The sequence below is a fragment of the Melanerpes formicivorus genome, unplaced genomic scaffold, assembly GCF_026170545.1.
Source record: "Melanerpes formicivorus ecotype bairdi unplaced genomic scaffold, bMelFor1.0.p_v2 SCAF_3, whole genome shotgun sequence".
NCBI classification, from domain to species: Eukaryota; Metazoa; Chordata; class Aves; order Piciformes; family Picidae; genus Melanerpes; species Melanerpes formicivorus.
The window spans coordinates 18,292,466-18,317,832 of NW_027142355.1; the positions used below are offsets into that span (position 1 = coordinate 18,292,466).

At 39.5% G+C, this 25,367-nt stretch overlaps 1 protein-coding gene across 3 annotated transcripts in view; it reads right to left on the reverse strand.

Moving 5' to 3' along the window:
• Window positions 1-25,367, reverse strand: part of SEMA3D (semaphorin 3D) — a 148,649-nt gene that overhangs the window by 89,614 nt on the left and 33,668 nt on the right. For all 3 annotated transcript variants that reach the window (XM_068167895.1, XM_068167904.1, XM_068167912.1), the window contains one exon: window positions 10,430-10,608. In XM_068167895.1, the coding sequence (XP_068023996.1) occupies window positions 10,430-10,608 (179 nt within the window). Of the gene's footprint in view, window positions 1-10,429; window positions 10,609-25,367 lie in introns of those variants that run through there.

A 25,367-nucleotide genomic window follows, 5' to 3' on the forward strand; every position in this document is an offset into this window, starting at 1 on the left:
ACCAGCTCACCAGCCTGACTGGGTATTCAGGGAGCAAGGGTCGATTTTGACAGGGCTAAAGGGACTGTGGTGGAAGAAGTGCCTGCACAGGAAAGAAGGTGAAGAGCAGGGCTCTCAGTGAGCACATTTACCTGTCAGTGGAATGGATATTTCCACTGTTGGCAGCAAACATGTTTTTGGAGGTTCCTGCTCTCTATCCCTACATGTGACTATTTGTTCCTGTAGGGGAGGTTCCCTTTCTGACATGGGCCAGATAACCTCTTTCCCATGCTCTGAATGAAGAACAAGAGCATTTGTAATGACTGTGGGAGCATTCATATTTTAGTTGTTTCTACTATCATGACTGCTGGTAGATTTCACAAGGCAAAATAAGAGCCCTGCTCTAAGCTGCTACTGAAGTGCAGTACAGAAATGCAGTTGCTTGTCTAAGGAAAATATAGTTCAAATGTGGGAAATTACTGGTTTCAGGCAATTTCAAAGACTTCAGGCTTTATTCCTTTTCCAGAATCATTTTATTTTACTGAAAAGTAAACAAGTGTAGGAAAGTAACTCAGCTGGCTAATATGAAGGTAAGGTTTCAAAATAGTTTTGCACTGACAGTGTCAAAGGATCTCTTTTAGCAATGAAGATAAAAACAATTCATTTTACAATAACTTGTATTCACAAAGTTCTGCTACAGCAAAGTGACATATAATTATGACTTATACTTTCAGATATTGGCAAGAGTTAAGTTCTTACAAAGCTATTAAAACTAGAGTACATTGCATATCTACATTAATTCCATTGTATGCTAATTTGTGTTGGAGTTGTGCCTAGCAAGTTCTAGTAGACTCAGACTCCCAAGTGCAGATGTACAGCTGGACCTAGGCAACATTGTATAGGATGTATGGATAATGTAGAAGGATTTGTACAGCCTTTCTAAAGTTTCCAGATAAGTTGAACACAAAATTTCAGTGTCTTCAGTAACATCACAGCCCTCAAGCACTTTGGTACAACACAGCATACTTCTGAGACATCCAGAATTTGAATCACAAAAAAGAATACCTCTTGTATGGAATTAGGGGGGAAAGGGTACATTTGTCACTCCTGCTCTTGTTGAAATGCCTCTCTGAACCACAACTAGCCAATCCCTCTGAGTTCTCTCATAGTGCTCAGGTGTGATAAAGGAAATTTTGTCTCTGTTTCTTTCTGCTGTCTTTGTATCTCTGAAGGACTTTGACTCAGACATCTCCTCAGCCCTTCTTTGAGTGACTCATCTGTAAATGGAACAGCAGAAATGGGGAGGGAGGAAAGGGAAATAGGATGCAGCTCCAGGACTTATGCTGCAACCACGGATGTCCAATGCTAGTCACACACTGACGTCAAGAATATCATGCCATCAAACTAGTGCATAGAAAGAGAACCATGTTGGGATCTTTGAAACCAGTCGGGATTGGATTTGTTTTACAAATATTTAGTAAAAGTGCAATTAGAAAAATATTTCTGAAAGTATATTCTTTGAAGCTGATCCCACTGATCATGTATATTCCCCACCTTCTTGTTCCAGGGAAGCAGTTTTCTGTGTTATCTCATATTCCTTTTCACAAAGGACCACTCATTCTCTAGTTTGGTATTTTGTGAACACAGTTCTTTATTTTATCCAGTTCAAATGACTTTGGAATCACGAAAATTTTAGTACAGGCTGTTTACACTGTTCAGAGGTTGATATGGGTCAGTTCTCTAAGGTTATTCTTAGTTCAACTGCTCTGTAAACTGTTGATGTCACTGACTGGAGGCTGCTCTAGAGGATATTGTACACATGATAATTATATGACAGAAAATGCAACATATAGTTGGATCTGACCTTCAAGTTCACTAGTTTAAAAAAGGAAAACTAAGAAATCTGTAAGAAACTGGCTGTTTTCCTTGTACTAAAACATAATAAACCCTTTCAAGTTTATACCTTGTCTACATGTGTGACAATGCCCATCCATCTTTAACCTGTGCTGCATTTAAAAATCTCACTGCCTCCAGAAAATATTTGAGACAGAAAAGGTAAAATGTATTTTGTAAAAAGACTGAAAACAGGTTCTCAATTCTGACATAAATGTTTTGTGTTACTCTACAGAGGAATCTGAGACAGATTTTCCTGAGGGGGAAAAAAAAAGGCAACAAAAAAAAAACAAACAAAAAACCCAAACACCAAAACACCAAACCATGTGTTGCCTAAAATGAATTCAACATACAAGGAATTCAAGAAAAGCAACACTTCCTCACTAAGCTCCTTCTTTGATCATTATCAACATCCAGACTCACAAAAGCATGTTTTAACTGATTTTTCTTCCTCTTCCTGTAGAGCAAGCACAGCTGCAGAAATGCAAGCTCATTTCTAGGCTTTTCTTGTACATCATCCTTTTACTGTGTTCCAACCATTCATAGCTGGGTAACCCTCCCTTTGTGCTACTGGAATTATTGCAGTGTCGCAGTTCAGTCAAGGCTTATAGAGGGACATAATTTTAACTGTATATTGTATGCATAAGTAAATGATGAATGACCTGGGAAAAAAAGTCAGATTTACTGAAACAGAACAAACCAACTGCTTTGTTGCAAAAGTTAAGTATCTAACCAGCTATAGAATGATATGTGTTCAAAGCAAATGTTATTTAGAAAACAGGATGTCTGATATTGTAAACTAGAGTATTCAAAGGATAATTTTTACAATATTAAGGAAATATACTAATCCAATCAAATTTTTGAAAGAATTCCTGGAACTGAAATATTATTCACTTCTTTTTCACTGTGTTTTAAGAATGGGTCATTCTTATAGAGAAGAAATTCATATACAAGAACACCGCATGAAGCTAAACTGTTCTTAGGTGTAGCTAATTTCCACTTGGACCTGTTGATACATCATTGTCATCCTTTAACTGCATTCAGAATTTTATGTCTTTAGTTTACTTATTATAGAGGAAAAAAAAACACAACCACCAAGGAGTGGAAATTCAATCCTGCTTCTATTTGTTTCTGTGGCTTAAGTCTTAATAATAATAATAATAAAAAAACCCAGGTTGGAAGAGACCTTCAAGTTCACTTGTCCAACCCATCAACCAATCCAACCCACCCAAACAACTAAACCATGGCACCAAGCACCCCATCAAGTCTCCTCCTGAACACCTCCAATAACGGTGATGCCACCACCTCCCCAGGCAGCTCATTCCAATGGGCAATCACTCTCTCTGTGTAGAACTTTTTCCTAACATCCAACCTAAACCTCCCCTGGAGCAGCCTGAGACTGTGTCTTCTTGTTCTGCTACTGGCTGCCTGGGAGAAGAGACCAACATCTGCCTGTCTACAACCTCCCTTCAGGTAGTTGTAGAGAGCAATAAGGTCACCCCTGAGTCTCCTCCTCTCCAGGCGAAGCAACCCCAGCTCCCTCAGCCTCTCCTCATAGGGCTTGTGTTCCAAACCCCTTACCAACTTCATTGCCCTTCTCTGGACACGCTCCAGCAAGTCAACATCCTTCCTAAACTGAGGGGCCCAGAACTGGACACAGGACTCGAGGTGTGGCCTAACCAGTGCAGTGTACAGGGGGAGAATGACCTCCCTGCTCCTGCTGGCCACACTGTTCCTGATGCACCTGGGCACACTGCAAGCTCATGTTCAGCCTACCATCGACCAGTACCCCCAGGTCCCTCTCTACCTGGCTGCTCTCCAGCGACTCTGACCCCAGCCTGTAGCACTGCATGGGGTTGTTGTGGCCAATGTGCAGAACCCGGCACTTGGATGTGTTAAATCTCATGCCGTTGGATTCTGCCCATCTGTCCAGCCTGTCGAGGTCCCTCTGCAGAGCCTCTCTACCCTCCAGCAGATCAACTCCTGCCCCAAGCTTGGCATCATCAGCAAATTTACTGATGCTGGACTCAATGCCCTCATCCAGATCATCAATAAAGATGTTAAAGAGCACAAGGCCCAGCACTGATCCTTAGGGAACACCACTAGTGACTGGCTGCCAGCTGGATGTGGCACCATTCACCACAACTCTCTGGGCTCATCCCTCCAGCCAGTTCCTAACCCAATGCAGTGTGCTCCCATCCAAGCCAACAACTTTAGGGGGAGTGAGAATACATTTTAATGCATTCAATGCAAAGGAGAAAAAAAAAACCAAAAAAACAGATGAGAAAAACGTTCTTGCTTATTCAATTTAAATTGCTGCCATAATTTTTTTTTTTTAACAGCATTAGATAAATATTGTTTTAAAAGCCAAAGGTTGCCTTCATTCTTGCCTTGTGCTGTTACACAACTCAGGGTTCTTGTCCATATCCCCTGAGCAAATCAACAGCAGTCACAGCATGAGCACTTGCTTTTGGGGCATCATAGTGCTCCTGCACAACATGTTTGTGGAAGTCAATGTGCATATGTTACTGGTGACAACATCTGAATCTGGACTAGGGCACACCCATTCTGAGGAAAGCAGAGTGAGCACTTCTGTAATACAAAATGTATTCTCATGAGGGGTGTGTGTTTATATATATAGTCTTACAAGGAGAGGCTGAGAGAACTGGAGTGCTTAATCTGGACAGAAGGAGGCTCAAGGGAGACCTTATCACTCTCTACAGCTACCTGAAAGAAGGTTGTAGCAAAGTGAGATTTCACAGTATCATAGTATCAGTCAGGGTTGGAAGGGACCACTAGGATCATCTAGTTCCAACCCCCCTGCCATGGGCAGGGACACCCCACACTAGATCAGGCTGGCCAGAGCCTCATCCAGCCTGGTCTTAAACACCTCCAGGGATGGGGCCTCAACCACCTCCCTGGACAACACATTCCAGGGTTTCACCACTCTCATGGGGAAGAACCTCCTCCTCACATCCAACCTGAATCTCCCCACCTCCAGCTTCATTCCATTCCCCCTAGTCCTATCACTACCTGAGATCCTGAGAAGTCCCTCCCCAGCCTTCCTGTAGGCCCCCTTCAGATACTGGAAGGCCACAATTAGGTCACCTCGGAGCCTTCTCTTCTCCAGACTGAACAGCCCCAACTCCTTCAGTCTGTCCTCATAGGAGAGGTGCTCCAGCCCTCTGATCATCCTCATGGCTGTCCTCTGGACACATTCCAGCACCTCCACGTCCCTCTTGTAATAGGGGCTCCAGAACTGGACACAGTACTCCAGGTGGGGTCTCACCAGAGCTGAGTAGAGGGGGAGGATCACCTCCCTCGACCTGCTGGCCACACTTCTCCTGATGCAGCCCAGGATCTGATTGGCTTTGCGGGCTGCAAGTGCACACTGATAGCTCATGTTGAGCTTTTTGTCCACCAGCACCCCCAAGTCTCTCTCCTCAGGGCTGCTTTCCAGCCAGTCACTGCCCAGCCTCTATTTGTGCCTGGGATTGCCTGCACCCAGATGCAGGACCCTGCACTTGCTCTTATTGAACCTCATGAGATTGGCTTGTGCCCACCTCTCCATCCTGTCAAGGTCCCTCTGGATGGCCTCCCTTCCCTCCAGCGTGTCTGCTGCACCACGCAGCTTGGTGTCATCAGAAAACTTGCTGAGGGTGCACTCAATGCCACTGTCCATGTCACCCACAAAGATGTTGAACAAGACAGGTCCCAGGACTGATCCCTGAGGGACTCCGCTTGTCACTGGCCTCCACTGGGACATGGAGCCATTGACAGCCACTCTTTGGGTGCAGCCATCAAGCCAGTTCCTTATCCATATAGTGGTCCACTCATCAAACCCATGTTTCACCAGTTTGGAGACCAGGATGTGGTGCGGGACAGTGTCGAAGGCTTTGCTCAGGTCCAGGTAAACGACATCAGTTCCTCACCCCTCATCTATTAATTTTGTCACCTGCTCATGGTCAGGCAGGATTTGCCCTTGGTGAAGCCATGCTGACTGTTCCAAATCACCTTTTCACTATTCTTCTGCCTCAGCAGTGCCTCCAGGAGGATCTGCTCCATGATCTTTCCAGGCACAGAGGTGAGACTGGCTGGCCTGTAGTTCCCTGGTTCCTCCTTCTTACCCTTTTTGAAGATGGGGGCAATGTTTCCCCTTTTCCAGTCCGTGGGGACTTCCCCAGACTGCCATGACTTTTGAAATATAATAGAGAGGAATTTAGCAACCTCATCTGCTCATCTCTCAGTACCCGTGGGTGTATCCTGTCGGGTCCCATGGACTTGAACACTTTCAGGTTCTTAAAATGATCACGAATCTGCTCTTCACTTACAATGGGCAGTTCTTCCTTCCCGTCCCTGGCTTTGTCTTCCATAACATCAGGAGTGTGGCTAGAGGCCCTTGCAGTGAAGACTGAGGTAAAGAAGTTATTGAGTACCTCAGCCTTTTCCTCATCACTTGTGACCATTTCACCAGTTTCCTTTCTGAGAGATTTGATCACTCCTCTTAAGTAACAATGGATAGAAGAGAAAACAGCAGCCCAAAAAGTACCAGGGGTAGTTTAGATTAGGCACTGGGAAAAAAGTTCTTTCCTGAAAGTGTTATCAAACATAGGAACAGGCTGCCCAGGAAAGTGGCTGAATCACCATCACTTGAGGTATTAAAACGACATGCAGACACGGCACTTAGAGACATGATTTACTGGTGGAGGTGGTAGTGTCAGTTTAATGATTGGGCTTGAGGATTTCAGGGATCTTTTTCAACTTAAATGAATCTATGATTTAAAGTGCTCAGGCTAATTCCAAGATGTCCATGAAAGGCGGAAAGGTAAAGCAAATTAATAGGCTTAAATTTGCAGTTATAGGGCTACCTTTCCAATGACAAAGTTTAGGAGGGTCACAAATTGAACAAGGTTGATATTTTTTTTTTTTTTTTTTTTTTTTTAAATATTCTCCCCTTTTTCCTAGAAAGTAATTAATCTTCTGGTCTGGTTATTCTCTCTAAAACCTAGAAACATGCACAAAAAAGTTAATATTACCTGCCAAAGATTTACTACTCAGATGAGAAAATAATTAGTCACTGTCTATGCAATATGAATTAAACATTTTTGTGCCTATGAATTATGACACAGGCCCTTCCCTTCCTTAGTAACAGAACTGATGCCATCCTGTAATTGACAGCATTGACTGAGACTTGTACATGAAAAACTGCATTTGCTGTAGATGTTGGAATGAGGATGTTAAATGAGGTAGCAGGCAGTAAGATTAAGGAAATTGGATGTCACATCAATGCTTGCAGATTTCTGCAGTTTGGATGATGATCATAGGGTATTTCCAGACACACAAGAATGAATGACACATACATACTGTTGTGTTATGCAATTAAAATATGGAGTGTTATTGCAAAAACCAGGCTATAGTTCTCTAAAGATGGAAACCTTCTATTAGAAGACAGTTTGTTTACCTTCTCCTAACAGTAAAGATGTAACAATGATAACACCTCAGTCTTGTAAAAGTGCTTAATTAAGGTCTACATAGTGAGACCACTATAGAAACATCATGAGATGAGTAATAATTCCTGGAATATAAACGGCATGCATGAATATTGAAAAGCTAGACACTAAGTTAAGAAGATAAGAGAGTACTGAAGAATTATCAATTATCAGGAAAAAAAAAATTAGAAATACAGGATGAGGTATTTAATTAAATATAACAGTGTATTATACTAACACAGGTGAAATATACATGATTACCGCTGTACCACAAGATATTTTAATTGACTTTTTGGTATTTATAATTTTATGTGTTATGATGTTTTGGAATCCATCTTTAGAAATGGGGTGAATAAAGGACACCCATCATACAACATCATGTTGAAACCCACATTGTTTATGAGGATATTTGTATCTTAACATTTCCAGCATAGATTTCTGTCCCTTAAGATACCCCACAGAAGACTAAGATATAAAACTGCAATGCAGACAATATTAAATTTGAATTGCTGTGTGAACACAGAGGACCTATACTGCATTATGGTTTATTGAAACACTCTTGCAGTTGTAGACTTGTTTTAGCTACCCTTCTTCCTCTATCCCCCACTGACTTCTTTCTCTCTCAATTTTCTCCTTTTCTAGGTTCCTTTAAAACTGTTCCCTCTTCCTTTTTCTCTCTTCTTGTTCCTTACACTTCAGCCTCTTCATCTGTCACTTGGTGCTCCCTTTCTTCTCTTTACTGTTTGGGCATGTGAAAAAGCAGTTTGCCCAGCCTCTCTTGAGGTGTGCTGGTCTGCAGCTGTGAGATGAAGTAGCTGCAGGGGAAACTCCTGCTTGCTTCCAGTTCTCCTGCCCAAGGAAATACTCAGCCATTCTGGGAAGATGGAGCTCTGCCATCTCATAAACACACTGCATTTGGAAGGGGATGAAATCTCTTGAAAGTCATCTGTGACAGCCAGATATATATACACATGTGATCTGTTTTTCAGAACTTCCTGATGTGGACACTTTTGGTCAGTTTTTCATGAAGGGAAAAGGCCCCATGTTATCCTCCCCATGATATTTCAAGTTTTAGTTGCTAAGGATGGTGATGGCAGGGCCTGTCAATGACATGACTCTTAAAATTTTATGAGAACTGGCAAGAAAGGTCTTTTATTCTACATCTCATTCTCAAACCTTGAAATTATTTTGGCCAGAACATTTTGGGGGTTAGGGGAAAGGTAAGCTTAATTGTGACAACTATTTAAAATAGTTGGAGACATATGCCATGCTATCATCAACAATTATTATAAGCACTACTTGAGCCATTTACAATGCAAAAGTGTAAAAACTAAGCGGTAATTTTTTTGTTCTTGTTTGCTGTGAAAAAAAGAAAAATACTATAAAAAAAAAAAAAGGTAGTGCAATAAAGTCTGAAAACTTTCATTCCTTTGGCTTTTAAGTTCCATCACACCCCTCCATATTAAGATTGAGATTTATGTGCCATTTTGTATCTGCTCTTGCATTTCCACCCTCACCCCCCACCAGGAATATAGGTGGATAAGTTTAGATAGGAAATTGTATCCCTTAAGTCAAAATGAAAGATTTATAAAGTTGCTAATAAAAGTTTGGATCAGGGCCTAAATATCAATCATCTGTTCATTGTCTTTTTAAATGAGCTCAGGCATTTTCCCAACCACTCCCAGTAGGTCTCTGCCACTATTTTAAACTAAATTTTCAGTGAATTATTCTTTTTTCCCCTGTGTTGACCTCAATTTTTCTTTCTCTCTCCCTTCCTTACCTGCCAAATTCATCCATCAGGATTTTGCCAAAGGCTATCTGCTTTTGAAGTCAAGAAGAATTCACTAATTGTGAGTGTCAAATCTACAATAAATGCCATCACCATATGGTATATGCTACTATTGGGAATTAACTCGACAGGCCTAGCTGCGAAAACTCTGGCTATATGTTAGGGGGGTTTTATTGCTAGCTTTCATAACTCATGTCAGGTCCTTCAGTTTCTGTTGTCATTGGCGTGAGTGTAACTGTTTCCTGAATTTATAAAAATGTTGTCAGGATCCCTTGATCTCTCTTCTTCTGTCATTTATATACACAGGGGAATACCATCCACAGTGGCATACAAATCTAGCAAAGAGAATCTTGTAAATAAATAACGTGTCATTGTGTTTACTCAAGTTCTTCTGTGTGTTAAACTCATGATAAACATATCAACCACTGATGAAGGCTTTACAGACTCCTGTCCTATCACACCATCCTGAGTGTAATTCTGTAATGCATAGGAAGATCTTCTAAATTCAAAAAAACATAAGCAGATTAGATCCCATAAGGGCAAGGTGCTTGCCATAACTGGTAGCGTAACTGGAAAGTGTTTGCTTCAGCTAAAGACAATATGAAAGTGATGTATGTCTGTGCCTTGTGAAAACTGTGCAAAGGTATGTACATTCAAAGTCACAAGAAATATACCTTCCTTAAGTACTTGTCAATTAAAGAATTAAACTATACATGCATTTAAACCACTTATCCTGTCACTTTTTCAACAAGTACACATAAGGTTAAGAAAGTGTTCAGAAAAACACACTTTTTTTGATCCCAAGATGCAAGAAGAAAGAAAAAAACAACTATTTGAAAGTATCAAATATCGTCTTAGTGATAAAGAATAAAAACCATCACAAAAATAAAATGTCTATGTTATTCAGAACCCTTAGAACAACTCCTTCAACTTTCTCTGTGTCCCATGTCACTCCCATCAGCTACATGTGAATATCTGCAGTGGGCCTCACGGCATTTCAAATACCACTAGAAGTCTATGTTTAGGCAATAACTCCCCTTCTGACTCATGTATGGAACATTAATATACTCTAGAAGTAAACTGAAATGACAATTTTAAAACCCAGTTATATATTGTCACTAGGCAGAATTCCTTCCATCTTACAGGCTTTCATAAAGTATTTCTGGAAACTGAAGGGACAACTGTGTTTCGTTTTCCCTGATAAGTAATAACATGAACTGCTGGCAACATCAGCTCAAAACAAAAGTGTCAGGATCAGAAAAGCTGCTGAAAAGTTTACCTTTATATGAAAGCTTGATTCTTGGGATATTTTGTTTTGATGTTCCAGTGACTGGAAGGAATAGCATCACTACAGACAACAGGCTGCAGGCATGTGGTACTTGGGAAGCTCTCATTCTGCTATCTTCTTTTGCACTGTAGTAAAGTCTCCCCTCACTGCTCAAACAATCCAAATTTAACCTGGAAACAAAAAGAAAAGATCTGTAGATTTTTTGCATTACTATGTAAACAGTAACTCCAAAACCAAGACAGACCAATTTTTAAAGAGTAGGTCATTAATGTGTCAGCTACAAAAGTATTTTTTCATCTAATATAAGCCAAAATACTGTACATCTGTTTCTTCAATATTAAACTTATACCATTTGAGGTTAAAAAAAATGTAAACTTTTAAAACACCAATGTCTAGCATACCACAAATTAATGCAGTATCCATAACATGATCATATGCCATTCTAAAGTGACTGTGCAATTTGTTAATTCATACCACTCCACAGTACATCCTAATGTTTTATCATTTTCTTTTTATCTCAGCACAAGACCTGTTGTATGTTTATGCTATGACTAGAATAAACTGTAATATGTCAGATACCACAGGTGTACAAGGTGAGTTAACAGGGAATACATACCCATCAAACTTTCATAAATAAACTAAGAAAATTGGATAGAGCAAGCAATTATGTTTAGTTTTCATAGAGAAAAAAAGTCAGTGCAGGTGATGGATTTAAAAGTGTTTTCAGTATGGTTTTTCCAGCAGAATGGCTACCTCAATTCTCCCACCCAAATATCCTATAAACTTTAATGAGTGGTTCATGCTGAGGTCAATAGGCTGGTACAAGACTTCGCACAGTGTGCAACTAAGCCTCCTTTGAAACACTTTGCACTTAATAACATTCATTCATATTCCATAAATCTTAAAGTGTTTTACAAATGAAAGTAATTATCACTGTCCTTATTCTCCCTATGCAAACACAGAATCATAAAACTACAGTGAACTTGCTTCCACAAGGTCACACAGACACCCTAGAAGCTAAATAGAAAGCAGAAACAGTTCCCCTAGTGACCTATCTGTACCCACTTATAAGGGATCCTTATCACCCAACAACTCCACTTTTGCATATGAAATTATTTGAACTGTCATGCTGAGTTCTAAAGGCAGAATTTGATCACAGAGATCAAGAGTATATAAAAAAATACGTATACATATATATTGTGAGACCAGATCTTTCCCCCTGCAAGTGCATGATACCAGAGGCTAGGGGAGATATTTAGTGAAATGACAGATGTCAGTGTTGGAGTAATGCTGTAAATCAAAGCATAAGGAAGTGTTTAGGTTAGCAACAAGATTAATGGATCATGACTTGCCATAAAAATTCTTCTCTGAAAGGTACAAAAACTGCTTTATTAAAAGAGTAATCTTAGTGCCCAGATTGGCCAGCACTTGCTGGGCATCAAGGAAAATGTTCCCTGTGAGGCCATGAGAGATGCAGCACAGCTTGTGGCCCCTGAGCCTCTCCACTGGTCTGGCACAGAAGCTCACTGAAACACTGGTAACAGAGTACCTCCGTGGGCTGTCAAGGCATCCAGAATCAATTCAGCAACTCCTGATGCAGGCAGTGGATCCTTCCTGGTATAAAGGGACTGGAAAGGGGATCCTTTTCTCTGTCAGATGCAACTGGGGTTTTCAGAGACTTCAGACCTTGTGTCAATATGAAAAGTGAGCATGCAGGAAGGGTGTGATGGAGGGAGAGAGAGGGACTTTTAAAATTCCCAAACCCTCCTTCTTATCACTGAACATTTAGCCTCCTTCTCAGTCTCTTACTCAACACTCACATTCAGTGTCTAAATGCACTACTTTTGGCCAAGTTCTATTGCATATTCATGAGATGACATGGAAAGAAAAGCATGAAATACCCCTTTATTGGAGTATAGGTTCCTGAGAGAAAAGCTTACTTCTATGTTGGAACATCAATTTGAGGTTGAACTACGAAGGACAGCTGTTGACTAGATTATCATCAAGTTACATCACCTGAAAGAAATCTGTTTTTTGGGGGGAAAAGGTGAAATTAAGGGGAAGAAGAAGGGGGGAGGAGGATTATGTTAAGACAAGAGACATCAGCGTGCTTCATCTTCAATGAGAAGATAGAGACAAATCATACTTCAAAAAGAAGCAATTAAGAGGGAGCCAGTCCCACTGCAAATATTCTGAGAAGTCATGGCTTGAGGGTCTGGGCCTCAGCCAAAAGGGATCTCACCACATTATCTAGGTTCATTTTCTCAAGGCAAAGTACAGTGAAGATTTAGGACTAAATTTACCACTTACAGGAAAAAGCAGCTGCCTGAATGCACTGCCCTTTACTTAATTGAGTGGGGAGCAGCACTAAATTCATCCCTTTGGCAATACTTCACAAAATTGTGGTTTCCCACCCCCCCATACAGAGGTCTTCTAATGGAAATTATTTTTTGTGGTGATAGTTTTACTATTATTAATGATATATTAATTGTTTCCCCCCCCTTTTTATTTTTTCCCTATTTTACTTGAGTAGTGTCTGAAAAACCATTTGCTTTAATTCCTGACACAAGTCAGACAGTTTACACTGGAGGCAGCTGCTCTGGGAGCTCCAGCCAACCCTGTCTTGTCCTAGACTCATTTCAATCTGGCCAGATTATCATAAACTAAAAATATACATGGCAACCTCCTAATACAATTCAAGCTTCTGCACAGAGTTCTTCCAGCAGTCTAATGACTAGCTCAGGTTAATGAACTTCAGACCAAGTAACTGGCCATTAAACCTCAAGAAATGTCCTTCCTCTTTGTAACATATGCAGTGTCAGTGTCTTCTGATGACACGAGCCCTAGTCATGCTGCTGAATGGTAATCAGATCCATGAACAGAAATAAAATATAAAATGCAAAACCAAATCTAGCTCCCACATTCTTTTCTCCATTCACAGTAAAAAGATTTTTGTCAGAAAGGAAAAATTGTTTCCTTTAGTTCTTCAATACTTCTACTAAATACCAACATGCTTTAAGACTTTATCATCATAAACAGACCCAAAACAAACAAGGAAAAAGAATATGTAAAGAAAAATGCTGAAACTAAAGCTACTTTCCCACCTTGACTTCAGATAGGAAATATCTGCTCTGTGTTAATTATCACCTGCAAGACTGACTGGGAAAGGAAGCTATGCTTACACCTCACTGAAATAGGAGTATTTCCACTGGTATAACAGAGCTTTTATTTGTCCCACACAGGAGTGATGCTGAAGAGGGACTGAGGAACCTGGCTTCATCCTGCTAAGACCTCCCCATGGACCTCATAAATTTGTAACCGGTTGTAGGTTTAAAGTGCCAAAACACAAAATGTTGAGCTGCTGGTGTCCTGCCACATTGCTAGAAAGAGGCAACTGGATGTAACTGGCACATGCATGATGTCACATCTCTGAAATGAGGTGTCACCTCCCTGCAATTGGAGAGATTTAGTGGAACCTATAAAACAGACTGCTCTGAAGCTACTGTCTGAAACAGGAAAACCTGGAGCCAATTTAATAAACATAATTTATTCCAGGCCTTTTGTTGCAATAAACAGAGCTCTTCAGCCTTCTCAAACACACAGACAGTAGGGAGCTCTGTGTGCATGGGAATTTTTTTTTTTCCCCCCACATCATTCAGCTCAAACCTATCTAAAAGCTAAATCTTGCACTCACAAACACTGTGTTCAGAAATTCTAACTTCTCCTGGCGTCGCAAAGACCAGAGGTGTTTGCAGATGGACTGTGAACAATCTGCAAACAGACACTTCAACCATGAAACTCTCTGCTTAATTCCATAACCAAAACCTACACAGAATTGGAGAATAAATTTAAAACACTTTTTCCAAGGCCATTTTAAAATTCAGAATTCTATGCTTCGATAAAAACAGCCTGCAGCAAATACAGAAGTAGTGATTAACCAGATGATATGGCTCAGTTATATTGGATCTGATAACAATCTTACAAATTGCAACTACTGAAAATCTAGAGCAGTCTTTGAGTTGGCTCATGTTTATTAAAAAAATAAAAATGCCAGAATAGAATAGAAAAATGTCACTATGTTTCTATGGACATAAGTAGATGGAATAAGTTACTCAGACCATTTAGGCTGAACATGCAAACTACTGTCTCTGACACCAAGTTTTTCCTTTTTCTCATTCTCTAACCCTGTCTGAAATCTTGGGACTTCATTTCACCATGGAGTGAGAAGTGATTAAAAATGGCTCTTGTAAGTATCTGCGAAGTAGCATGAGTGTCCCTTTAGACAAACATATTGCTTTTAAAATTTACAACTAATTATCTGCAAGCAAAAAGTATTCCACCAGCTATTTGACTTTATTGAAAGGTTCATTATCTTTGCTCATATCATACACAGTTTATATGTATGCATATTGCATTAACTACAGGTATACAGAGAAATGTTTTCAATGCATTTTCTTGCAGATATCCTACCTATAAAGTATCATATATATTTCAAATGAAAAATTAATATGATTGTCTACTGGCTGGTTCAAAATGCTCTATAATCTTGAACTAAATATGGAAAGTTCTGTGTTAAGAGGAAAAACTACAAGCATACATGAGTCAAATTAGTAACTCAACATAAAACAGAATAAAAATTTCTCTCCCTAAACTTACTAAAAATTACTTGTTTTTTATTAACAAGGATAACATTCATCCACAGCATAATGAAACTATGCCCTTGTACCTCTTCAGCAGTCTGTTGATATATTATTTGGCAAAAGAAGCTTTTTTCCCCCCTTCATTGTGGAATCTAAATTTAAAGCTAACTCCATCCAAGAACTGGTAAACAGCATTATTCATCATGGTTCTCCCATTTATTAAGTAGCTTTTGTGCTGTTTATAGTGCAGCAAATGTTCTCTTTCAGGATTCTGAAAAATACTTTTTACAAACCCCCCAGAACAGTATTACATCACTTCTCAACACTAGGAAATACTACTGAATAAAAAGACAATGGTAAAACCAAAAAAAGGTACGTGAACCTTTCTCCCTTTTGTTTTATTTTGCTTAAATCACTAGGGTTAGTATATCTGGTTTAGATAAGGTTATGCCATAAACCAGAACTTGCTGTTATTAAATACCCAAAAGAATAGTAAAAACTCATATAAAGCACAACCCAGCTTATAATGAGTTTTTCAAAGGTTTACAGGCTTTTCCTTTACTTAGGATTTATACCCAATCCATTTGACACCAGTAATTTAGAAAGCAAGACAAATCTCTTCTCCAATTCCCACTTAAGTCCCAAATAGACCAAATAAAAATGAAGGGGCTAAGGGAAAAGTAGGATGCAATTCACAAGATGGTCAGGCAAAAAGGGAAAAAAAAAAAAAAAAAAAAATCACAGAGGGCCATCTGACAATAAAATAGAATATACATTTGAGAGTTACATTGGATTTTTCCTTCATTAGGATAAACTCAAACTAAAGTAAACAGGGTGACTAAGGAAGTGAGAATGAGAAAAGAATCAAGGAACTAAAATACTTGGTTTATTTTTCATAGTTTTCTACATCTTTCTGAAGTTTAGCTTACTGATGGAAGAATTTATAAAAGTTATGTAGTTTGGAGATAAAAACTTTATAAAGGTTACTCACTCTTACCAGTAATCTGTGTCACACTGCTAGAGAGACCTAATCTGACCATGAAATTTACTGTCAGGAACCTAAAATTATACACAAAAGAAATTATCACTTTACCCTCAAAAGACACTGAAATATTTTTCAGGTCAGTGTCAGTGGAGTCAGGATTACACCCAAAGATTACACCACAGACACAGAAGTAATCCTTTCAGAGTGTAACAGATAGCTGTATATGCAGACATGATCTATATCACTAGAAGTTATGATTCTGAGAAGCTTTATCTTGGTATTTTATGTTTTGGACATATAAATCATTATTCCAAGACTGAAAACAAAAATTATGCCACTCCCTAACCCCAAGTGGTTTTATATTGTGTCTCCTTAAAAATAAAAAGATTATCAGACCTATAGTTTTATATTCAATGGCTATTGTCCAAGGAAAAGGGTGAGATTGATTAGGTGGTGTTGGATGATAGGTTGGACACAATGATCTTGAAGGTGTCTTCCAACCTGATTTATTCTATTCTATTCAAAGCAACTTTTCATCTGATAAAGGTATTGCAAAAAGGAGGTAGGCAGATGAATAAAATGTGCCAACAGTCAGATCTGCAGCTGATATCTTCCCAAACATAAATATCTGCAGGTCTTTCATTCTAAAGTTAGATGCAGATGAAATTTTTTTCCTCCTTTTCATTGGTGAAAGGAACTATCACTTCACATATTATATCTGCAATGACAGCTTCCCATAGTCTCTTCATTTAGAGTGACATGAGAATACCTAACATGACTGATCACAAAGGAGAAAGTAGTGTATGGCATGATTTGGCAACACATAACAACCAAAAGGAAGCCAAAGCTATCCCTCGGTGTTATATTAAGTACACCATGTTCCTCTAGCAGACAAAATCTCAGGTTATTAAAAATGATTCTAAGATGGCATTTGGTATCCAGGAAAAGGATAAAAATTCCTACAGACATTAATGAAAAGGTAGACCAGATGAAAACCACTTCCTACCAAGTACCATGACATCTGAAGGCTTTCAAAGAGAGCCAGACAATTTTCCTCTGAAACGTCTGTCATCACCTGCAGCACTCAGGGTAGCTTGGCTCAATTCTGAACAAAGTAGACAGGGGGAGAATGAACACAAGAGGCTTTGCCTGTGGAATATCCTTGGCCTGATGTTGAGAAAGTACTGAAAAGCCAGAAAAGTGTCATGATGGCCATCAGAGAAAACAAATGCTAGTGAAGTGTTCCTGAACATTTAAACACTAACAGACAACTATTGTGCTGCTAAAACCTGAATTAACCCCAGGCAGCACTGTCAAATGAGCTAAACCTTGTAACTACTGTTCCTTTGCTGGAAGAAATATACCTGCAATGGCCAACTCAAAGGGAGTGTCAAAGTCTCTTTTTCACCTCCAGGAATTATTGCCAGTATTTTGCTATGGAAAAAGTCTGTTCTCTGTACCTCCTTTCATTAGAGACTTTCCAGTGTCTAGCAGGGTGGAGTATGAGTCATCTAGCTGTGACAGTTTAACTACCTCAGGTTTAGGCTAGTTGGTATTTCTGGGGTCACCAGTAGCTATGAGTTATTTTACAGATTAGTTACCTGCAAAGAGTCTTACTTTACCATGTATTTTGCATGCTGATGAAAAAGCCATCTTGATGGGAAGATAGTGTGGTGCCCTGATGAAATTTGTCATGAAACAAGTCCAGACTTATTTCTTGGCAAGATACAGCAGCAAGATGAATAGTGCATACTCAGAAAGCATATAGCCAGAGAGCTGCCTGCATGGACATACCTATATCTATTGACATAAATTGGTAGGGTTCTTCTGTCCTTGATCCAAGCAATCCTTACCCAAGCCAGCTCCTACTGTTGCATGGTTCCCATAATTACATGTTATATAGTAATATGTTATACATTCCAGCTGTACATTCATGAGAGGCACCACCACCCAGTCAACTCCACATGCAGGCAGAGAATATCTTAGTTCTGCCTACAGCTAACCATAACCTAGCAGTCCTTACCAAAGCAGACAAAAAAACAAACCAACCAAACACCAAAAAACCAAACCAAACAAAAACCCCACAAACAAAATAAGAAAAACCCAGCAACTAGCAAAACTCACCTAAACAGGAAATAAAGGAACAAAGACTTACATTTACAAACATATTTAGAATTTTATTGCAAGTATTTTATTGTGCTATAAATTGTGGCTTGATTTATCTGACATAAGCAGAAATGTACTGTCAACTAGTACAGAATTTTTCCTAAATGTTTGTAGGCACTCACAGATTTCCCAGCTGCATTTAAAAGCTGCCTATGAGACCCAGAGAAAGCTAGAATGTTGTAAATATTAAGGACATGCAACAGATTGTTATAGTTGGCCTCTTAGTATAATTAACTATTTAAAAATTATTTCTATTTTACTAATCCTGCCAGGGTGTTCCATTAACTGTCACTACTACTTACTTCATTGTCAGCTGTTTAAAAACCTGATCTGGTAAATTTCAAAAGAATTCAGGCTAAAAGAGTTCAGTGATTTAAAAATGTGCACTTCATATGACAGCTGGGCTTTGATCAAATATGCTTGCTGTATATTCAGTGGCATATTTTCAGAGAATTCCTTTCATCAACGTATGGCCTCATTACTTAATGCACTGTCAGTGAATTCAGTAGAGCACAGTCTGCAGGGTTTTAATATAGAAACTACAGTATAGGGAGAGACATGCCAGAAGGACTTTAATTTACACTTCCAACACATTTCAATTCAATAATTCATGACTACACATTTGAACTCTATTAGAGGAAAGGTTTTTTTAAATCCCTTGTCCAACTAATTTTGGATCAACATTTTGTGCTGCCATTATGTAAACTGAGACACAGATGAACACATACAGTGTGGAGCAGTGATCTGTGTTAGCACATTAACCCAGTTATTATATTATTAGGCTGAACACATTTGCTTTCTTTTTTTTTTTTTTTTCTTGCTTTTTCAAGAGTTTAATTTTATTTACATTTGGAGTATATGCAACAGGGAAACAGCAGTGTCACTGTAACACAACCTATTTTCAGTAACGTAACTTGGATCTATTCTTTTTGACAGGTTTTCCTCAGCACCTGAGCAGTTGAAAAGCTTTGATGATATTATTCCTTAACTTCTGTCCTTGACACTAGGAGCTAATTGATTTGGGGGGTTTGTTTGGTTTTTTTTTACAGTTTTTTTTTTTTGTGCTTTTGGTTTTTTTTTTATGAAAACATATTTAATGTTACCACATGAAGTGGCATCATTTGCATAAGGTCACAGGAGCAGTTAGGAACAGTACCCATGTTCCCTTGACATCCAGACAATGCCTTAGTCACTCAGCCACCCTTCTCACCAGGAACTACAGACTGCAAGCTGGCTGTAGACAGAAAATTAATTGTTAAAAAGGGACTTTAAATACCTGAATAGCTGAGAGGAAAGTAAAAATGCTTGCAGAATGTAGCATATGAAATTACAGTCCTGATCCAAAGCCCTTTGAAATGGACTTCTGCTTTAAGATAATTTCCAGTTTCATATGATGATGATGATTTTATAACAAAACAACTTCAGGAAGCATTCCTAAGTTCTGTGTTAACCTTTACTTACTTTCTCTCCAAGAATCACAAAATGGCTTCGGTTGGAAGGGACCTTAGAGATCACCTTGTCCAACTTCCCTGACATGCTCAGGGACACCTCTCTACTAGAGTCAACCTGGCCTCGAACACCTCCAGGGAGGAAGCTTCCACAACCTCACCAGGCAACCTGTTCAGGTGTCCCACCAACCTGGTACTGAAGAACTTCTTCCTCAGATCCAATCTAACGCCACTCTCCTCATCTTCAAACCATTTCTCCTTGTCCTGTCTCCAGACACCCTCATAAGAAGTCCTTCTGCAGCTTTCCTGGAAGATCCCTTCAGCTATCATAAGGCAGTTCTAAGGTCCCCACAGAGTCTTCTCTTCACCAGACTGAAGAACCCCAGCTCACTCAGCATGTCCTCACAGCAGCGGTGTTGTAACCCTTAGATCATCTTTGTGGCACTCCACTGGACTTGATCCAACAGCTCTGTGTCCTTCTTATGATGGGAACACCAAGGCAGGATCTCAATCCCCTCTCTTTCCCTGATGCCCACACTCCTCTGGATGCAGCCCAGCACACAGCTGCCTTCTGGGCTGCCTGAAGGCATTGCTAGCTCCTGGGGAGCTTCTCATCAATCAACACCTCCAAGTCTCTCTTTAGGGCTTCTCTCAGCCCACTCTGCACCCAGCCTGAATTTGTGCCACCACCCTTTGCCTGCCCCAAGCAGCTCCTGCTCCTCCCTCACCACCCTCTACCCTGCCTAAACATCTCCTGCTCCACCACCACTATTTTTGCACCCACCCCAGAGCCCGGGGCAAGATCCTCAACCAGCCAAGATACCACACAGAGGAGCTCAGCCCCGGTAAAACGGCCCAGCCAGCACCTATGGATGATGTTGGAGTAACCATCAACTCTCTCCCTACCTAACCGGGGGGCCACCAGGCCCCCCGGCCTTTGTTCCCCCTCCAGATCACCCAGTGTGCACCATAGGGACTCACCAGTGATGACAGGAGGAGGATCCCTCAGCCCAGATGGGCTCAGCTTAGAGATTCTGCCTTTCCTGGGTGGGATTAAAAAGGGGAGTGAGCAGGGAAGACAAAGTGGCCACACCTGGAGTAGGAGGAGACTCAAACAGAGCCCAGGTGCTCTGGGATTTTTAGATTGGATATTAGGAAAAAAAAATTCACAGACAGAGTAGTCAGGTTTTGGAATGTGCTTCCCAGAAAGGTGGTTGAGTCACCAATCCTGGATATTTTTAAAGGTCGTTTAGATGTGGTTCTTGGGAATATGGTTTAGGTCTGAAATTTGTAGAGTAGGGTTATCAGTTGAACTTGGTGATCCTGAGGGTCTTTTCCAACCTGAATGTTTCTATGATTCCTGTGGTAAGATCCGTGACTCACATACCTCTTCTTCCAGTGTTTTACTCTTGATTTAAAACCTCATGCAAGCTGTAGAAAATTGCAAGCAATCAGTTTTGTTTTCCATAAACAACTTCACAGAACTGCTTAAGGAGAAATGTGCAGCCAGTGTGAGTTTAGTCAGCAGGTTATTAAATCTTTAACACCCTTGTGTTCACAGACCACTAATTCCAATATTTCCAAGAGTTAGAATATTCTACTATCAAACCCTACAAGAATTTCTGCTTGCATTGCAGCAGAAATCAATTTCTATCCTGTTGTTTTGCTGGTTTATTTTTAAGATGCTTTGTAAAGTGTTCTAGAATGACAGTTCCTGGAATCTGAAACAGTCATACTGAGAAAGAAAACAAGAATTCAGACATCACCATCTCCATTCAACATAGAAGAATTTCCACTCTGGTTAAAAACCACAGTAACTTTCCTTTGTCTCGTGAGGACACAGAGTGCACAGAGGAATCAATACTTCACTGAAAAAACAGCAGAGGCTTTCTGACAGATAACCACTCATTCACTGGGGAGCTGCCATAACCAGAAGATTAATGAAAAAAAAAAAAAAAAAAAGAACAAAAAAATGTAGAATGGAAATCACCACCTCTACTTTTCTATCCCAGATAGACATTTGTCCCTGAAGGCAATGTGACAGTCTTGAAGGAGTCTCAGGCTTTATGCCCCACAAGAATGGTCACACTGGAATAGGGGCTCAGAAAACTTGTGAATGCTCCATTTTTGCAGATATTTAAAACTTGACTGGACATAGGTCTGAGCACTCTGATCCAAAGATGAAATTATCCACCCTTTGAGATACAAATGGGGTCACACAACCTCCTAATGCCCATTCTAACCTAGATTATTCTGTTAGGTTTTTTGACATCTAATGAAAACTGAATTGGATTGCACATTGAAGGTCTTCATCAATATTCAATATTTTTTCACTACAACCATCAAGTGGTTTTTCCTACATTCTAGTGATCACTCCTATTTTTCCAAGGACTCTTCCAATGAAAGCAATGCCTACCTGATTGGTTCACAAGTCAAATCCTTTACTACTGAAATCTGGAAAAAATCAGGAATGCTTTCCTTTTATAAAACTCCGTAAAAGCGGCAACAATTCGAGACAATGTGTGCATAGAACAAATGAAGTATATACAGAATAGGTACACACATTGTGTTAACTGTACAACTTCATCCAATATCTCAGGGTTGCCAGATATTGTTCACCCAAATGGCTTTCTATCACCCATCCCATGAAAGGCAGAACCGAGTATCAAAATTACTGGCACAATTTGAAATAATGCTTTTGTTTGCATTGATGAGACAAGAAGATTTCTTCCGTAATTCCCTCACTGGAGCAAGAAGAGGAAGCTGAGTGAGAAATACCACTAGATTGACTGCTGATTCCCAAATCAAGCTGTGCCTTCCAGCCTGACCTGTCTTTTCTGTCAAAACTAGTAAGTCCTTCCTGCCAGACTGCTAAGCTTCCCCTTGGATCAAGAAGTAGAAGCCATTGCAGTTATTACATTAAATGTTCTCAAGGTTGTGGGGAGAAAAATTACTAGAAAGGATTTGGCCTCCATGCTGGCTTAGATAGAAAAGGTATGTGGTGAGGAAGATTAAGTTCTGTTTCCATAGCCACAGCTGAGCAGGTGACAAACATCCACCACAGGTGCTTGTTCTGTAGAGAATCCCATTGCCTGGTAAAACAAGCATCCCTCAAATATACCAGGTCTTGAATATATCCAGAACCCTTCATGTCAGACAAGTCCTATGTAAGTTAATGAAACCCCCTAAGATTATCATGATTAACTGTCTTCCTTAAGCTACTCCCCAGCAGGCTTTAGTGCTTTTAAACCACTGACCCCTTCAATTAAAGAGGTAGATTCCTTTTTTCACAGCTGTGACTCAGCATAGGGAGGAATTCAGAGACATCTGAAAATAAGGCCAGGCAGAATTTAAAACAAAATCCTTCAATGACAGATTCAGAGAGTGATGGCTGCAGCTGGAGAATACAAATAACTGAACTAAACGAACATGGGCAGATCCTGTGAAGGGTGATATCTTCACAAGAAACAGGAAAGTAGACCTATGATTGAATCATGAGAAAAATTGTTGTGTGTTCAAAGAGAACTTCAGTCCATGGATCTTTCTGAAAACTAAATAGTAACCACCTTTAAAATGAGAAGATAGGTGATAACCTGCTACACAAATTAATATTTGAATTTTTTATTATTTTTAATTTATTTTTTATTAATTTGAAACTGAAATTTCTGTACCCGGAGAAAAATTACTAATAAGATGTAATTTTAAAATTTATGTAGTACCTTTCCTACTAAAATTTAAATACAGAGTACCTAGTATATACTGTAACTAGTACATATTGAGTCTTTGAAAAGGAAATGTACACCTATTATTCCAGTTGCACAGCTGGAGAAACTGATGCTAAATGTACTCTGTAGCCATCCTAGGAGGATTTGCAGTGAATAAAGAGAAGAATCAGATTACATTAATAGTTATCAATACTACTATATTAAATGTGTTTCTTTCTAGGCAGTTGAGTGGAGTACCTGATATGGCATAACAGTTTTTAAGTAAGCACAGGCAAGTGTAAATATTCATTCTGTAAAATACAACAAATATCTTGAAGATACTCAACAGGGTTACAGAGAAATAAAGTCACTGACAGTCTTCACACAGTACTGCAAATGCAAAAGAAGAATGACTGCTGGAAACTCTTTCCTTTGCCTGCTCAGCTTGAGTGTGTGACTTGCATTAATGGCACAGGGAATAATGTGCTTGTACTCAGACTCAGGACTGACTGATGTCAAATGAAGTTCAGCCATTCATATTAATGGGGATCAGCATTTATCTGAGGGAATGGAAGTCTTCTCTTGGACCTTAGGGTCACGAATTGACAAGCTATCGAACATTTTCTATGTTGTGCTGACCATCCTCCCATTCTCAATGAGATCAGCTGTCTAGACCCTTAGTCCCACTACAGCTGCTTTGTGCTTCTCCTGTGGCAAAGAAAGAGCTCATTGCTAATTCTTTCTGTGTAATGTGTAATGCAGGATGAGGTCTCACATGTCCCTTTCCAGGACAAAAGGAATAGTCACATTTCTCTGGAACCCAGGAAAGACACCGATGCATACATGTAAACTGTGAGTTTTGTTATTGTGGAGATTTGTGACTGACTAAGACTTATGGTGACAGAAGTGTCATTAATCACCAAAAAAAAACCACAACCAAAAACCAACACCCATTGACAGCATGATCTGGGAAAAAAAAAAAAAAGAAAAAAATCCACAAAAAACCCACACACACACACAAAAAACCCACCACAAACACAAAAAACCCCAAAACACCCAGACAAACAAACACACACCCCTGCCCCTAAAAAACACAAAAAACCCCAAACACAAACCAAAGATGATTAACAATTCCTATCACGAAAATTATTGCTAAACTCTTATCATCTCACATCACTAAAAAACTGCGATGCACAAAAACAGTTTTGCTCTCAGATAGACATTCTGGGAAAATACCTACTCACAACATTTTTGTTTGACATGTTCAAGAGTATCTATAAGCTCGTGGGTTGTAATCACTGTAATGATCAGCAAGTAGTTATTTCAGACAGCTGATATGATCTATGAAAACATTAAAATATGCAAAGAAAAACACTGTAGCAGAATTTTCTTCTTCTTAATACTAAACAGAGTAATTTTGAGGGTAAGGACAGTTATATTTTTCATCCATCATCATTAATACTCATCATATGGAGAACAACAATAGTAACACTGACAACCATAACTCTTAAAAATACTTTTTTTTTTTTTTTTTTTTTACAACAATTCTGCCAGAGGCAAATTTTAATTGTATGTGTGATAAGAAAGTAGGCTGTTTCCAGTGACAATTGCAAGTTGCAACCCAGCTTTGGGAAACAGGATGAGCAGGGTGAGTCAATTTTAAAAAGCCCACTCTATTCCTTTAGAGGCACCTCAGCCACATTCCTGTTTATCAGAAGTGCTTGTATAAACATTACAAAAACCCCAATGCAATAAAAAAGATAAGAATCCAGCATGCAAGGCCAATCCTAACAAAGGGTGGGACAAATGAAAAAAATGAAAGAAAACAAAACAAAAAACAAACACCACCACAAGATTAAAATAAATGCCTTATGTGCATAATAAATTTCAGTATTATGAGTCACTGAACTGACTCATGAACTATGAGATGACCATACTCCTTTTAATTCTTTCACATAGCAATCACCTTATTGAAAAAGAGTGACA